General features: G+C 66.3%; 1 protein-coding gene across 3 annotated transcripts in view; it reads left to right on the plus strand.

The window, feature by feature from the left end:
* The window catches only part of CBFA2T3 (CBFA2/RUNX1 partner transcriptional co-repressor 3), a 45,303-nt gene that overhangs the window by 10,423 nt on the left and 18,518 nt on the right, over positions 1 to 16,362 (plus strand). For 2 of the 3 annotated variants that reach the window (XM_044255551.1, XM_044255552.1), the window contains exon 2: positions 15,703 to 15,849. In XM_044255551.1, the coding sequence (XP_044111486.1) occupies positions 15,729 to 15,849 (121 nt within the window). In that variant the 5' untranslated portion in view covers positions 15,703 to 15,728. Of the gene's footprint in view, positions 1 to 15,702; positions 15,850 to 16,095; positions 16,139 to 16,362 lie in introns of those variants that run through there. The other variant, XM_044255549.1, reaches the window with a different exon arrangement.

Below are 16,362 nucleotides of genomic sequence, written 5' to 3' on the forward strand. Positions count from 1 at the left end.
AAAGCCACTGGGGTTAAACCCCGGGGCTCGGCCATGTCTGTGGCCCATTCGGCCTCTCGGGAGCGTGTGGGGTCCCTGCTCTTGACCCTGAGCCCCGGCCCCCGGGCTGGGGGTGTGCAGGACCGAGGGTCTTCTCCCGGCGGTTGTCTCGCAGGGGACCACGGCCAGTGGGCAGGTGGACACCACCTTGTGGCAGGGTGAGCCCCCGTGTCTGGACCAACCTCGGCCAGCGAGGGACGGGCCTTGGGGACGGACTCTGCTTCCTGCTTCCGTGAGGACAGTCGCCGGGCTCAGCAGGCCTCGGGGTGTGTGCGCACGAGCCAGCGTCCCACAGTCCCACGTGCTGTGGGGAGCCCTGCCCCCGATGAGTCACCGCCAGCAGAGATGCGTCTTCTCCCTCACGTTGGCTGAAGGCCCCAGAGCAGCCACCCAGATCCTTAGGACAGCGGGTGGCTGTGGGAAGGAGTAGTATGTGGCAGAGGGTCCGAAGGAGGCCGTCACCCTAGGCTGCGGTCTGAGTGTAAAAGGCCACTGAGCATGAGGACAGGTCCTGAGAAATGGGGTCTCGGGCCCAGTGGCTCAGGAAAGTACCAGACAACACATAGGAGATCAGCCTGGTGGCCTGCCTGGAAGGGGAGACAAGCGGGAAGTAATCGGCAGAGAGGCCTGCAGGAGAGCCCAGCGTCCTTAGGCTCTCGCTGCGAAGTGGAGGCAAGCACCCTCCGCGTCTCCGGGAAATGCTGAAGCCTCGCACTCCAAGGGACAAGCCCACAGCCCGCGGCCAGTAGGGGGACACCCACGGGACTTCAAACCCAGAGGCTGTACCCACCCCGCCCCCAGCTGCTGTGTCCAGGGCAGGCTGTGAGTCCCCTGCAGGTACCCCCACCCCGTCCGCCGAACTGGGGGGACCCGGGATGTTTGGAGGAACCAGGCTGGGGTCCCGACGGGGTCGTAACCCCGCTCTGTCCGTCTTAACTGTGTGCTTCAGGCTGTCTCGTGACCCCTCTCGGCCCCTGGGAGGAGTAGCAGGTCTTAAGTTTTCACCGTGGCCGTTCGATACAGAACAGCGTCCCAGGCTGTCGGAAAACTCTGGCCTGGGTGTGTTCTGTCGTCCGTCTGTGGCTGGGATGGGACCCCAGACAGCAGCCTGTCCCCAGCGTCTCAGGCCTGCCAGCCAGGACCGGCTGTGGAAGGGACTTGCCCCTGCGGATGACCTCCCAGGGAAGCCCCCCCTCCCAGTGCAGGCACCCACAGATAAGAAGACAGGCGGAATGTTCTAGAACACTGTGAGCATCAGGTTCCCCACCTGTGGAGTGACATACACAGAGAATGGGCCCCTCTGGCCACGCTGGTGCCCAGGGCTGACGTGGCTGATCGATCTGTGTCCACACCGAAGCCCAGGGCTGACGTGGCTCGTGGATCGCCGTCCTCCCTCTCTTTTGAGCTGGCCCAGAGCTCCCAGGCTCGCTCTCTCTCATGAGCGGCCCTGGTGGCCACCACGTGGCTGGACTCGGCGTGTGGGCGGAGACCTTCGGGTCCCTCAGCCTGGACAGCTCTGAGAGCCCTGACCCTCTTGGCATCTACAAACCAGAAACCCCTGGGTTTCTGGGGCCAGCCTTCCACAGCCACACGCATCTGAGGGGGGCAGGGTGAGTGGCGACCCCGAGATGCCCCAGGACGGAGAGAGCCAGGGCGTGGCTGTGGGGTGCAGACCCCGCTCAGGCATGAGCCACAGGACCTGAGACAGGCCGCGCCCTCCCGAGCCTCCATGACAACGCGGCGGCGTGTGTCCTCGGCGGTCACCTGCTTCACGCGCTGGGCTGGACGGGGACGCGGGCAGGCGGGCTGTGCGATCAGACTGTGGTGCTGGCTGTGGACGGGGGTGGTAGGCCGGGCTGGAGGGGTCGGGGCAAAGTCCCCTGCGAGACGGCTCTGAGCGGGCTGCGAGCTCCAGCAACCAGGGCTTAAGACAAGTGTCCGTAAGCAGCGGCTCGCCCCGATCCCCCAGCCAGGCCTTCCTGCGGGAGGTCCAGGCCTCCATCCCTCTGGCCGCCTCCCTCCCCCGCAGAGTGGGGCCAGGAGGGGAGGGGACACCCTGAAACCCCACCGTTCCTGTCCGGTGACAAGCCGGAGTCGTGGGGCCACAGGTGGCCTGTGGCAGCAGGGTGGTGGGGACACGGGGCATGCTGGAGGGGCCGCACCTTCCCTGCTGAGAGCGGGGGGGCCCCGGGGCGCGGTGCTCACTCTCCAGGCCGGGTCGGGGAATCCCTGCTGGCTCCGTGCCACCGCCCCCCGCCGCCCTCCTCCACCAGGAGCCAGACGCACGCCGGCTCCGAGCCAAGCTGGGGGAGGGCGGCGCTCGGCTTCCCCTGCGCCCTGCCGTCCTTTCTGCTGCCTGCGTGTAATTAACAGAGTAATTAAAAACAGGATGAGCTAATTGGTATTCATTTATGTGGCAGATGTTTTTAATTGAGGCAGGAAACAATTTACCTGTTTACATAAACAATGGCAAAGCCAGGCTGGTAAAACACATTTTTAAAATATTTTCCTCCCCCTTCCCAAAAAGAATTGCAGTCGCTTGGTCTCCCTGCGCCTCGGCGTGAGGGCGTGAGAGCCAGCGGCGAGGCCGGCAGGGGAGGCCCCGCCAGGAGGAAACATCTGTTTAAAGGGCTGGCTTCCACGGGAGCCTGTTTTCTTTAAATTCACAGAAAGGAGGTGCTGTTCCCGGGTCGTGGGGACGCCGGCCCCCGGTGGCGCCTCCCCGGGTGGCTCTGGGGCGCGGGGGACCCCGGCCGTCCTGGCAGAACGGGGGCGGCTGGTGTGGCTCCCCGCTGCGTGGGGAGGTCAGGGCCTCCCTTGGCACCTGCGGTTTCCGCGGCCACGCCCTGGGGGTGGGGCTGTGCCTCCGTCACGTTCGGGAACACGAAGTGAGAGTCCAGGGTCGGGTCTGCGTCACACGGCCACCTTGCTCGTGGTGCCTGGGATGCACAGTTCTAGAACCTTCCATGGTCACAGGCGCTCTCCGTGAGGAAGGGGGTAGGTGGTGGGCCCCGTGTGTGCTGGGGGGACAGCGGCCAGGGTGCCGACCGCCCCCTGCTCCTCTCAGGGTCGAGGGCAGGACAGAAGATCCAGTGCGCGAAGGGTTCAGGAAGTTTCCTGTTCATAGGTTGGTCCTAAGTTGGCGCTTACTGCATGCCTGGCGGCTGTGGCAGACTTGAGAGGTGCTCGTTTTTGCTTGGGTCACCGTTGACTCTCCGAAGAAGAGCGAATCAGCCCCAGGGGGCAGGTGTGCGAGGGGCCGAGCCCTGCAGCCTGAGCGCGGCCTCCTGGTCGTCTCTGGAGAAGAGGCCGCGGCCCCAGCGGGGAAGAGCTGGGGGTCGCACGGGGTGGCCTGGGGGTGCCTGTGCTTGTCTTTCCCTAGTAAACACACGCCGGATTCCGTGTACACGCGAGTGTCTGGAACTATCTGGAGGGCTCCACGAGGGCTGGCCACAGAGGCTGCTTCCCGGGAGCGGGGATCCCCTTTCCTCGCCCAGTGTCCTTGCTGGTGGAGCATTGCGGGAGCAGGGGTCCCCTACCTGCCGACGTCCGCCCCTCTGGCCCCCGGCGCAGGCCCACCCCAGGCACGAGGCAACTTCTCTGGAAGAGGTGTAGACGGCGGGGCAGCTGGGGAGGCTTGGCCAGAGGCTTTCGAGAACGCATGGGAAGATCTTGGCCCTGAGAATTGGGTGTGTGAAGCCCCGAGGCCATTGGCCACACTTGCATGACAGGAGTCTGGGCTGTGCCTTTTGGGCAACGCGCACCTGGACTATCGGGGGCATTTTGACGGTTCTGAGGGCAAGAAGACAGAATGTTCCAGAATCCACCAGGGAGAGGGCCCTGGGAAGACAGTTTCCCAGAGCTCCCAGCTCAGGATGCCCAGCAGGCGCCCTGACACCGGCTGTCTTCCCTCCCTCCTGGACATGGTGTGAGGCCACCTGCCCCCAGGCCTCTCCCACGTGACGGAGCTGGGAGCATGAAATCAACCACGGCCATGGATACTGGCAGGGGACCCAAGCCCTTCTCCAGTGCCGTGTGACCTGGGGTCAGGACCTGCCCCTCTCTGAGCGTCTGGGAGTGAGGGCAGTGAGGGTCCCGGTGCTGGGAGCTGTGACACATCGGGGCTGCCCTCCTGCCCCGCTGGAGGAAGTGGGAACTCCGCCAGCAGCCCCCTCCCCCCGTGATGGCGGAGGCAAGAGGACCACCCTCTGATGTCAGGGGTCGGAGCCCCTGGAGCCCTGGAGCCCTGGGGCTGCTGTCCCCGGGGTAGTGGGTCTTCCTTTGCCCTTGCGTGGGACCGAGAGAGACACAGGTCTGCCCCTTTCCCCGTCCCGGACCCATGGGTGCTTCGAGGCAACCCCATCAGGGCAGGCTCACCGCAGCTCAGGCGATCCTGCGGGCAGGCCATCCTCACATCCGTGGGGGGAGCCTCAGAGCGTTCCCGCAGCCCGGCTGGCCCACCGGCCTCCCCACGCCCCGGCCGGCCCAGCGCCTCCTCTTTGCAGCCTCGCCTGTTCCAGCTTCTGCTCGCACGGTGTCCCCCGGGGCCGCTCGGGGGCCGCTGGCAGGGCGCGGGGTCTGCACCCACCACGGGCGACCGGGAGCCTCCGAGAGGCCGCCAGGTGCGGGTGCCTCAGGCCTGCATCTCTGCCTCCCGTGGGCAGCGGCAGGTGAAGCAGGTCCACACGGGTCACGCGTAGACGAGGCCGCTGCCGTGCGCGGCTGGGCCCGGCAGGACGCGCACCTGCCCCTCGGGAGAAAGGCTGCCCGTGCGCGTGGGCGAGGGCGCCCGTCCCTCGTTAGCATTCACGCGGGCACCCCCGTTATTTTCGATTTTGGCAGCTTTCCTTGGGCGAGTTCAAGGTGGTAATGCGACCAATTTGCCCATTTTTTAAACTAACGAGAACACTTAGGGGTCCCTGAAGCCTCCCGTGGCGTCTCCCTCCCTCCTTGCAGGCAGGGTCCTCACCGCGGGGTGTTCCAGACCCGCCTTCTCACGCGCTCCCCGCGTGGACGGGACACAACCCGTGCTTGCTGGCCGTCGAGAAAGGCCCGGAGCCTTTCTAGGGTGTGCAGACCCCACGGCCGTCCGGCTCCGGCGGCGACTGCACCTCCCTAGAAGCTCCTCTGACTCTGGACACCCACTGTGTCCCCACACAGCCCGCGGTGTGCCCGGGGCCGTCGGTGGCACTGCCCACCTGACCCCCCACCTCAGAGGGCAGCCTGGCTCCTGACGTCCACGGACCCAGCGACCATGCACCCCCGTCCACTCATCCATCCGTCCTTCTGTCCACCCGCCCGCCTGTCCGTCCGTCCGTCTGTGCGTCCGTCCATCCCCCCGCCCCCGCTCACTTATCTTCCCGTATGCGCCCACCCACCCGGGCAGCCGGGCCACCACTCACTGTCACAGCCCAGTCCACGCGGGTGCGCCGGCACGCAGAGGACACCCAGAGCTCTAGGACCAGTGCGGGGCAAGGAGGGCACCCCTTCCTCCCACTGCCCCTCCCCCAGCAGGCGGCCAGATGGCAGGGTGCCTCCCCCACCGCTCTTAGGGGGCTGCTGGCCGCAGCAGCTGGGCGAGGAATGTGCTTCCTTTGTGTTGCCGGCCGCAGGGCAAGTGGGCCCGGCATCTGGATCGCGTTCGTGGCCCTTCGGAGAGCAGGAGGGCACGGAAGGTGCTCACTGCAGCAGCTCCCCCTCCCCTGCCTTTTAACTTTTTGCTGGCTGCTGGGCCGCTGTAAGGCCTGGGATGCAGAACCGTCCGCAGGGCTCGGGGCTGAGAGGGTCTCGCCTCTCCCGCTTGCCTGAGGCTTGCCTGAGGCTTCTGCAGCTGGTCGGAGCTCTGAGCTGGGTGGCCCAGCGGAAATCCCACGCTCTTCCCGAAAACAGGCAGGGAACATGCTGGGTCTGAACTGCTTTTGACCCAGGAGCCACGGTCACCTTCGCGTCTGGTCGTTCTTCCGTGCATGAGTTTGTTTTCAAGATAGAACCGCGTGCGCTGGTCCCCTCTCCGTGTGCGTGGGTCACTGTCCCATCCATCAGAGTGGGCTCCACGGGCTCGTTTCTGCAGTTAGTGGCCCCCACGGAAGTCCACGGCTTGAACTCCCAAAGCATGCCCCGTCACAAAGGTGGCCTGGCCCGCCCCAGGCCGGGCCCCTCTCGGGCTCTCCATCAGAGGGACGTTTCCTGACTCTTACGTTAAGAGTCAGATGCCCCTTGGCCTGTTGCCGAACTTTGTGAAAATGGCGTTGCCTGGCATGTGGGTCGTGGCTCTGGCATCTGTGGCTCTGGCGTCCGTGGCTCTGCTGTGCTGAGATTCGTCTGTGTTGGTACATGTGGCTGTCCGGGGAGCTGGCCCCCTCGCTCTGTTGTACACCGCAACCCCGTGCCCCCCGCCGCAGCAGGTGGGGACGCTCGCTCTCATAGGCCAGTCAGTAAAGCTTCGACGTCTGCTGGAGACCTGCCAAGTGTCCGGCTTGGTTCTGGGGTCCCTCTGGGGGTTAGCGGTGCACAGAAAGACCAGAGCGAGAACCAGCACGTGAGTGCAGGTGCAGACCAGTGCTCCAGCGGAGAGGAAGGCAGGTGGCGGAGGGTAAGTGCCATGGGGCAGCTCGGGCCTGGGTGTCGGGGAAGGCTTCTCTGAGGAGGGACATCTGAACCAAACCTGACTAATGAGGAGCCAGCCCTGTGAAGATCTGGGGTCATGTTCCAGCAGGTGCAAAGGCCCTGCGGCAGGACGGGAGGGCTAGACAGGAACGAAGGAGGGAGGAGGAAGGAGCCCGAGTCAGGAGACGGGCAGATGTCGGCCCATCCGCCTGCCACCCGTAGGGCCTGAAACAAGGAGGGGACAGTCGTGCCCTCCTCCCAGGCCTTGATGAGACCAGGTTTATCTGGAGAGTGGAGAAGTTCCCACTTTTCCAGAGATGCTGGGAGCAGGCAGGCAGGCCTGCTGTGTCCGGGATGAGGTCTCGCAGCCCGGGGCCTCGTAGCTGGGTCCGAGGCGGTGAGTGGGCCCGGCCTGGAAGGGACTGCTGGGCGGGGGCCGGAAGGGACTTCAGTGAGTGCCACGCCTGGCCCGTTGTGTTTGTCTGGTTGGCGGAAGGGACCTCCCAGGCCGACCGTCTCCCGGTCACTGCTGAGCAGATGTCAGCAGCCCGGCGGCTACACAGGGTGACCCCTCTGTGGCTGTGAGGGGCTTCGCTATGCCCCGACACTCTCCTGTGGACCCCGTCACGCTCGGACAGAGGCCCACCGTCCACCTTGTGGGTGGGCTCTGCGCACGTCCACGGGAAGGGACGAGCTCCTCTGCCAGCAGGTGCAGACGTCAGCCTTCAAGCTGGACCCATCTGCTGTATGATGTCCGTGTGACCAGGGCCGGGGACATCGCCACTCTGTGCCTCAGTTTCCCCCACTCCACCTTGGAGCTCTGACAACACCTATTGGCCTTTTCAGGAGGAGCTGAGTGACAGACGGCTTCAGAGCCGGGCACAGGGGCAGCTCTTGGCAAAAGGGAGCCAGTTGAAATTCAGAGCTGGGCAGGTGGGTGGCGTGCAGAGCACACCCCTTCCCCCGGGACCCCCACGGCAGGGCCTGCTCTGGGCCCTAACAGCTTGCTGAACTCATGCCCAGTCCACGAGCGCTGGCTGTTTTCCCCGGGTCACCCGCTGCGACCCCTCCCTGCGTCACAGGTGTGGACAACGAGGCCCAGATTAGAAATGTCACTGATGTTCCAGCCAGGAGACGGAGACGGGCCTGGAGGAGCGGCGGGCTTGCCACCTTGAGAAGCCGTCCTGGGTTCCTCATCCAAGACCGTCCCCGCCCCAGAAGCGGGAGTTACAGGCCCCATTTTACCAGCCGGTAAACCGAGGCTCAGAGACATGCTGGGGTCATCTTCTCGAGTTCAAGGTGGTTTGCGGAGCCAGAGGGGAGCCCCACTCTCCCGCACCTGGCCCATTTTTGTCACCATGGTGGCCTGTGACCTTTGCCACCAGCCCCACAGCCGCAGGGGGTCGCAGGGTCCTGGGAACAGGCGTTCTGGGGGCTCAGCACGGAGCAGTGGGAAGGACGCGAGCAGGCACATTCCCAGCCGGAGGAGCGGCCCCGAGAGCATGGCGGGAGGCTCCGGAGGAACATGCTGGGCTCCAGCGCTCGCGGCCAGGGAGGCTCCCCCCGCCCTGTGGAGGGGAACGCAGGCATCCTGTGTTTTTGTGACTTCATCGGGCGGCGGATGCCTGCTGGAAAGCAGACCCGGGAAGAGCCTGGGACTCATCAGGGCTGCCCGCGCTGAACGCCCCACGTCGCTTTGCTGGGGCTGAGAGACAAGGCTCCCGTCGGACACCGGCCTCGGTCAGCCTCCTGGTCAGACCTGCCGTCCGGGTCAGCCGCTGTCCTGGGCTTGCCCGGGAGGCAAGCAGCCCCCCAGCCCGTCACCCCAGCCTGGTGCCCCCCACCATCCCTCACTGCTCAGACCTTCCAGAATGTGTCTCTTCCTGGGGGCTCAATTTTCCTCTTGGTCCCACACGTGCCATGGGAGGCCCCAGGAAGTTCGCCCCCAGTCAGGGAGGCCTCTGAGAGGCCTGGGGCCAGAGGAGACACTGGCCAGGCCGAGTTCAGGCCGCCCAGGGCAGCTGTGAAGGAGGGGTTCGCTGCGGGGGCAGGACCGCGTGTCCGAGGTCTGGGCTCCCGCTGTCTGCACCCCACACCCGGGCCCGGCCGGCTGGCCGCTCTGGCCTGGGACCCACACCGAGCTCAGCGGCCTCCCAGGGGGTCTCTGGGTGCCTGGTGGGTTCGGGTCAGGGTGGGTCCGTGTGGGACGCTCTTCCCCACGGCCGGTGGCCCCTGCCTCAGCCTGGCTCTCCCATGAGGCCCTCGCTCGCGGACGGGGAGAGCCCAGCGGCGCTGAGCCCTTGGGAGGGCTCCCCAAACCCGCTGCCGCTGCTCGGACCCTCACAGGCCGGGCCACCGTCTGGCGGGGCCTGCCCTCGGGGTGTGCGCGGGAGCAGCCATGGCCTCGCCGTGGGCCCCTTGCCTGGTCGTCCTTCAGACGCGTCGCGGTGTTTATCTGCCACGGCTCGGCGTCCGGCCGGTCGGGGCGGCTTCAGACCCGCCATGTGGGGAGCTGTTGGGACAGGAGGTCGGACGAAGCCCTCGCTGTCCTCGTCCTGTCAGTGGGCGGCGCGGCTCGGCGGGACAGGGCTTTGCCCCCCGGAGACCATGCCTGGGAAGGAGGGGTCCTGTTTTTCACTCAGTGAGGATTTATTGAACACCTACTGTGTGCCCGACACTGTTCTAAGCACTCGGTTGTACAAGAGAAGGTCGCCTTGGGGCAGAAACGCAGAGGATGTGAGCAGGCTCTAACAGAATCTGGGGAAGGAATCCCCAACAGAGGGAATGGTCTGTGCAAAGGCCCTGAGGTAGGGGTAGTTGAGTAGACTGGATGAGGGGAGGCTATGAGAGACGAGGACAGAGAAGGGACAGGCCAGGCACAGAGGACCCCGTGAGCATGCTCAGGGTCCTGGCTGAGGCAGGCTTAGGAAATATGTCTTAGAAGGACAAGCTTTCCCTTCTGGTTCCCGAGAAAGCCAAGTGCATGGGTTTACCTTGGCTGGGGTGTTACAATATTGGCCTGCTACCCGGCTGAGGGCAGAAGCTGGGAATTCAGAGACAGACCCTGCTCCTGGCTCTGCCCCTTGCTCCCTCCCCTCTTGGGGGATAGGGAAGACGGGCTCACTGTGTCACAGGGGTGTGGCGCACACAGGGAGACTGGCCTTGGCCTGGCGACCTCGAGGGGGCTTTCTCCTCCTTGTGTTCCTGTAAGGAAGCTAAGACAACTGGGTGAGAGCCAGGAGCCCAGTCAGGCCCCGTTGGGGACGTGGTCTTCTCGGCCTCAGCAATACTCAGTGGTCTCTGTGCACGCTTTGCGCTCACTCCCCACCCCCGTGTACAGGTGTGGTGTCAGACCCCTTGCTCTAGCCCCGTGTTCTGCCCTTTACAGAGGAGGGCAGGACCCCGGCTCTGCACTCCCAGACCCCTGCCCGCCGGCAGCCCCAGGAGCCTTCTGCTCTGGTGCTTCTGAGGCTGGGCCCTGTCCTCCTGGGGATGCAGCGGGCGCTCGGAAAATTGGGGGCCCCCCCAGCCTCGCGCAGGCCTCAGGAACCCCTGCCTGCTTGTCAGCTCCAGGAGAGGGGTTGGGGTGGGGCTGTGTCCATCCCAGGACAACAGACCCCAGAGCAGGGCCCCGGCACCCTAAAGCCCCACAGAGAGAGTGGCTCCTGGGGCCAGACGGCCTGGGTTCGAGTCTGGGTTTCCTCCTATGCCCGCCTCGCAGGCTTGTTGCCGGGTGAGCTGAGCTGAATCGCAGGAGGCCTTGGCACAGGCTCAGCACACAGTGCGGGCTTTATCACCGGGGCTTTGTGACCTACCGTCGGTGCCCACCCCTCCCTGGGCAAAGGGCCCGACGCGGGTGACCTGCTCAGCTTCCTACTTTCCCACGGCCTTTGCAAGGGTCAGTAGAGGTACCAGCGGGTCAGACCCTACATGATCAAAGCCGGACCTTATTATTTCTGGCCGCTTTGCAGACTGGAGGCGGGCAGAAGAAGGTTCTAGAACCCCAGGGCTGGGAGCTCTGGGCTGTGGCCAGTTCTCAGCCAAGCTGGGCGGGCTGGGAACCACAGGCAGACAGGGACAGTGATGGATGAGGTGGCTTGTTCCGGCACATTCCATGTTCTTTCCCATCAGCTCCGCCCGGCCTTGGAGAGCTGCTTCCTCTGTGGACAGATTAGGGACAGTCCGCTGGAGACCGGCTACGCCGTCTGGGAAAGAAGCAGGGTCTCCCACGGGCCTGCGGCATGTGGGCCGAGGGCTGGGAACGTTCTCAAGGGGAGGAGGCAAGGCTGGGGGTAGGGACCCCTTTGGCTCCCTGCTCACTGGGACGCCCAGACGTGACTTGCCTCCTGCCCACCCAGACGCGCCCCGGCACCAGCCGCCCAGCGCTCACAGGCCCCCAGCCCTCCGGGAGGCCGGGTGGAGACTGCCACAGAGGAGGCCCCCTCGGGGCGGCGGACGGGGTGGGCAGGGCACCTGCAAGCCTCAGGGCTGTGGGCGGGGGGAGAGATGCCCGGCTCCCGGCTGGCTCCCCACTCCGCTGTGTGAGCGCAGCAGGTCACGGGCCGCTCTGAGCCTCGGTCTTCCCCCTCCGAGAGAGCAGAGGAGCGCCATCAGCCTCCGAGGGCTGTGGGAGGGTCGCACAAGCCGGTGGGCTGGGCCCTTCCCATAAGGAATGTTCTTTTCCATGTACGTTGGAGCTCCCTGGCTACGGGCCCCTCACTTCACGTCTGCCTACCTCGGGGCCAAGACCGTGGGGTGGGGGCCCGGCCCTCCCCTGGCTGTCCCCACCCCCCAGGCTGCTGCTCTGGCTGAGACCCTGCTCAGGCTCCAGGAGGGCTGGTGGGGACCCCCGGCATCAGGTGACGGGGCTCAGCGGCCCCGCTGCAGAATCTGGGCTTCCCTCCAGTCACGTGATTGGCCCCTCACTTGGCTAAGGCAGCCTCGCGCAGCTGGGCCTGGCGGGTGGCTTGGAAAGAACCATGATGCCTTTGCCCTTGCTGCCAAGGGACCCGAGATGCTGGGCAAGGGGACGGGGACGCTGGGCACAGGGCACATGAGCGTGGTAACCAGTCTGCCGTGTGGATGCCTAATAAAAACCCGTCCTTGCCGTCACTTCACGCTTCCTGGTCTGAGGGATAGACAAGCTCACCGCACGGAGCCCCACGAGGGGGCAGTTGATACCCTTATTATTATATATTAACATTGTAAGGCTTGACCTGATCTGCCTAAACAGAGCTCCCTAAAGGCACTTTGTCTGGGGAACCCCAGCTTCTACCAGATACTGTGTGCAGAGCATGGCGGGGAGGCCGCTGGGCAGGGACACTGAGGGGACCTGAGAAGGAGGGAGGGGAAGGGCAGCGTCCCAGGGCCCACTCAGGGTCTCCAGGCGGGGTCTGGCTTTGCCAGGGAGCAGAGCCAACCCTCACTCACAGCCTCGGCAAGAAGCAGGACCGTCCCCCTCACCAGCTCCTGGCACTCAGCCTCTGACGGAGGGACCCTTCTCCTGCACCCACACACCCTGAGCCCAGCCAGCTCCTGCCCCTGCTCGCTCTGGGCACAGGATCCTACCCAGACAGCCCCATGCTGGCCACCTGCCTGTGTGACCTTCGGGGAGTCTGAGCCTCACAGGGGCCCCGGGGGGCCAGAGAGCAGCCCTTGGAGCCAGCAGTGGAGAAACCAGGCCTCCCCTGTCCGGCAGCACGTTACCGTTTGCCTCCAGGCTGCGGGGGCTGTGAGCCAGTCAAGCTGTGCGGGCTGGTGGGCCTGGGGCTTTGGGGATGGGGAGGAGAGGTAGTGAGAGTGACCGTAGCCCACGCCGCCTGTGGTGTGACCCTGGCGGGCGCCAGGTCTCTACTAAGTGTGTTTCTCCCTCCGGCTCCTTGGATGCATCCCACTCACCGGGGAGCTGGGCCGCGCACCAGCTTCGGACGAGAAGCGAGGCACTGGGCTCGCAGAGGCAATTACTCATCCTGGGGCCTAGCATCCAGCTCCCTCCGGTCAGCGTGCCGAGTGGACCCACCCTGCTGTCCCTGCCTGGCCCGCCCCTCCGCCCCCACCAGCCCCCTACAGCCCCGAAGCAGGGAGATGCCCTCAGAGCCCCCGTCCGCCCCGCGTCCTGCTCCTGCATCGATGTGCACACAGCCCAGCCTTCTGGACGCCCGGCCCCACGTGCCCCTGCAGCAGCGAGATCAGGAGGCAAGGGCACCCCAGAGAGGGCCGACGTCCCCGAGGGCGAGGGGCACCTCAGCAGAGGACATGAGGCCAGAGCGGAACCACCAAGAGAGAAGCAGCATTCCAGGCACAGTGGAAGCTGCTGGCGGGTGTGGGCAGGGGCGTGGACATGCGGGCCAAAGCTCGCTCTAGCTGCTGTGCAAGCCTTCCGGGCTCCCTCCTGCCCACACAGCGGGTCCACCTGTGCCCGCCCGGCCCCCGCTGACCCTCCATCCCGGGGCCCCTGCCCACGTACTTCTCGCCAAGATTCCCAAGCCCTCTGAGCCTTCCCTCCGCAGGAACGCTGTTCCTCACCATCACCACGCCACCTCTGCCCTCCCCAGAAGGCCTTCGTCATTCCCGGGGGGCGTCTGTGCTGAGGGCAGCCTCCAGAGCAGGGGCTGGGCACACAGTCCTTCCGGAAATCTCTGCCAAGTTTCCTTGAGCGCGTGCCCAGGCTGCTGCCCCTCCACAGGAAAAGACTCCGGGAGGCGCAGCCAGGGAGCCGCAGAGCCACGACCCAAGACACAAGGGACTCAGGAGGTCCCACACGGTGCCCCTGGGACCTGAGGCCGCCCACTCTACCCCTGCAGCCTCGGTCCGCACCCCACCCGGGGCCACCTCTGGGAGAACAGGGTGCACTGAGGCCACGCGGCTCACAGACCCACAGGCCCCCATGGAGGCGCGCCCGCCCCCGCTGAGCGACCACGGCAGACACGGCGCTGCTCGGTGCCTGGGACCCAGGGCTGGTGACAGAACCCCCGCCCCCAGCGCCTCTGCCAGAACCGGGAGCTGGGACGGTCGGGGGGCCGGGAGCATACATGTCTGCTCTGGGAACGGGCGGCCTCACCTTCCCTTTCTGCCAAAGGAGGTCACAGGCGCCAGTGGGCACGGCCGGTTCCCTCCTTGGGGCTCAGCGGGCGGCCCTTGGCAGAGTGTGCCCACCAGCCAGATTCTCAGAGGGCCCTGCAGTGTTGGCCCTTGGCGCCCGTAGTCCCCCCACCGGCTGTGGAAGGGGCGGGCGGTGGGCCTGTCAGGTTCCCTTTGCCCTCTCCACACGGTTCGTCCTCAGCGGCCGGGCTGGGACGAAGCCCCCAGCGGGGAAGGGCCGGCCATGTGTCTGAAACACACACACCCTGTCGGCCCCAGGGGACTGGCTGTCCCGGGGTGCCCGGTCCTTCCCAGGGCTGGCTGGGCCACGTCTGCACCCTGCAAAGGTGGCCCAGGGCTCACAGGGGCCGGCCACGTTTGCCTTCTTTGGTTGTCCCGGGGCTGGCGGCCGGCCGTGCCTCCAGGCCCGGCGTTGACGGGCGCCCACAGCTGCGGTGCACGTGTGCCCAGCCATCAGCTCCCTGACAGGCCGCAGGGGGCAGGGCGCCTGGCAGGAGGGAGGACAGTGGCTGCAGCTGAGGACAGCAGGTGCGGCGTGGCCCGGGGGGCTGCTCATGACCGGCTGCGTCCCTGCCCCGGGGGGCCTAGCAGGGAGGGGCGTCCTCACGGCCAGACCTCGGGCCCACAGCGCAGAGGGCTGTCCGAGCCCACCGGGCGGGCGGACGAGGGGCATCTCCGCCCTGTACGGTGTGGGGAGGGAGGCAGTCATGCCATCTGTCGGCATGATTCATGTCCAGCCACAGAGGCTCGCCGCCCCGTTTGCACATGTGCGTCCTGGGCCTGCGGGGGCCCCTGGGAGAGAACGGGGAGACGCGGACAGGTGAGGTGTAGTCACACAGGGACAGCTAACAGGTGGGCCACCCGGGCCCCTGGCAAGACCCCCCGGTGTTAGCAGGGTGAACGCGGGGCCGCGCCTGGGGCAGCACGGGCTGTCCTTCCTTAGCAGCAGAGGACGCGCACCCTGACGGCCTCGAGCCGCTGGGCCACCCCACGTCCCAGCAAGCCTGCTGTGGTATTTCGCCCTGGCCGGGCACTGGCTGCCCCGAGTCAAGACAGAGAGGGAGGCCCAGGGCCTGCCGTCCTCCAGCTGCGGAAATGGCTGGCTGTGGGCTCAGGCTTTGTACGGTTGGTCAGCTTCCCCCGGAGGCCTTTCCCTGTAGGCACTGCTTTGTGGGGGCCTGGGGCTCAGGGTCCCCCAGGCCCTGGTACGGCGCGGCTCCACAGCCACCATGGACCACATGGGAATGTTGACAACGTCGGGGGCACGTGACCCACCGTGGGCCACATACCGAGTGACCAAGCCTGGAACAATGTAGAATTGACTGTGTCCGTCGCCTGGTCGGGCCCAGGAATCACCCAGGCTGCCAAGGGCTCAAATAAGGGTTTGCCACCGCAGAGGCCCTGCCCCCCAGGCCTTCCTGGGAAGGGCCTCCCCCCCCCCCACCGCGCCAAGACATGATGCCTGAGAGCCGGCAGGGCCCTGGGAGCCATGGTTCCTCCGGAGGGGGACCACCTGCAGCCCCGCACCAGGGAGCTTGCTAGGGACACAGGTGCTCCGGCCTCCCCAGACCTCAGGCCCTCCGGGGCGTGTGGACAGAGGCTGCGTCTGGTAGCCGCTGCCGGGGATGGGGGCCACCCCCCCGATCTACAGGGGAGTCCACCCCAGCCCCCCCAGAAACAGCCCCCGAAGGACCGCAGTCCCGTTCCGACGGCCCCGGATTCTCCCAGTTCCACCCTCCAGCCCACCTGAGCCCAGTGGGTGGGAAGCCAGCCCCTGGGAGCACAGCTGAGGCTTATCTGCTGCCCACTGGGGCCTGGGATTGGGCCTGGCTGCGCGCAGAGTCGGACGTCCCCCGGGGAACCAGCAGTGCCGTCCACACCCGGCGTGGGTGCCCCGCGTCCCGTCAGCCTGCTTCACCCTGCCTCTCTTTGTCTCCCCCACCACGGCCCCCGCAGTGGACAGGAAGGAGGAGACAGGAACGATGCCTGACTCGCCGGCCGAGGTGAAGACGCAGCCTCGCTCCACACCCCCCAGCATGCTGCCCCCACCGCCGGCCGCGTCCCAGGGGGCCACCCGGCTCCCCTCCTTCGCACCGCACACAAGTGAGTGACCAGGGCTGGGGCCCCGGGTGGGCTGAGCGGAGGCTCCTGAAGCTGTGTGAGGCTCCTCTGGCAGGTGATGGGGGCACCGCCACCCCGAACCCATAAACGCCCACCGCTGGACCCTTGAAAGGGACGGTCCCAACCGGAGCCTGGAGGTTCACATCCTGGTTCTCCTGCTTTGTGGCTGTTTGGCCTGGAGCAAGCGACTAGATCTCTCTGGACCTGGAGTCCTCAGCCACAATGCAGGGCTGGCCCCTGTCCCTGCCTCACGGAACCCCTGTGAGGACAAGTGAGTTAATGCAAGTTCTCACCCGGGGAGTGTTGGAGGCCAGAGAGGGACGGGGAGATCCCTACTAGCGCACAGCAGCTTTCTCGAGGGCCGGGGTCCGTCAGAGGGGCTCTGCAGCTGCCGTGGGGGTGGGAGTTGCTCAGGACCTGGGGTCAGCCGGAGCCTGGGCTGCCAGGGACATCGGGGCAGGCCAGCATCTCTCTGGCCCAGGACTGATCTGGGCT

Source organism: Neovison vison, chromosome 7, assembly GCF_020171115.1.
Source record: "Neovison vison isolate M4711 chromosome 7, ASM_NN_V1, whole genome shotgun sequence".
NCBI lineage: Eukaryota > Metazoa > Chordata > Mammalia > Carnivora > Mustelidae > Neogale > Neogale vison.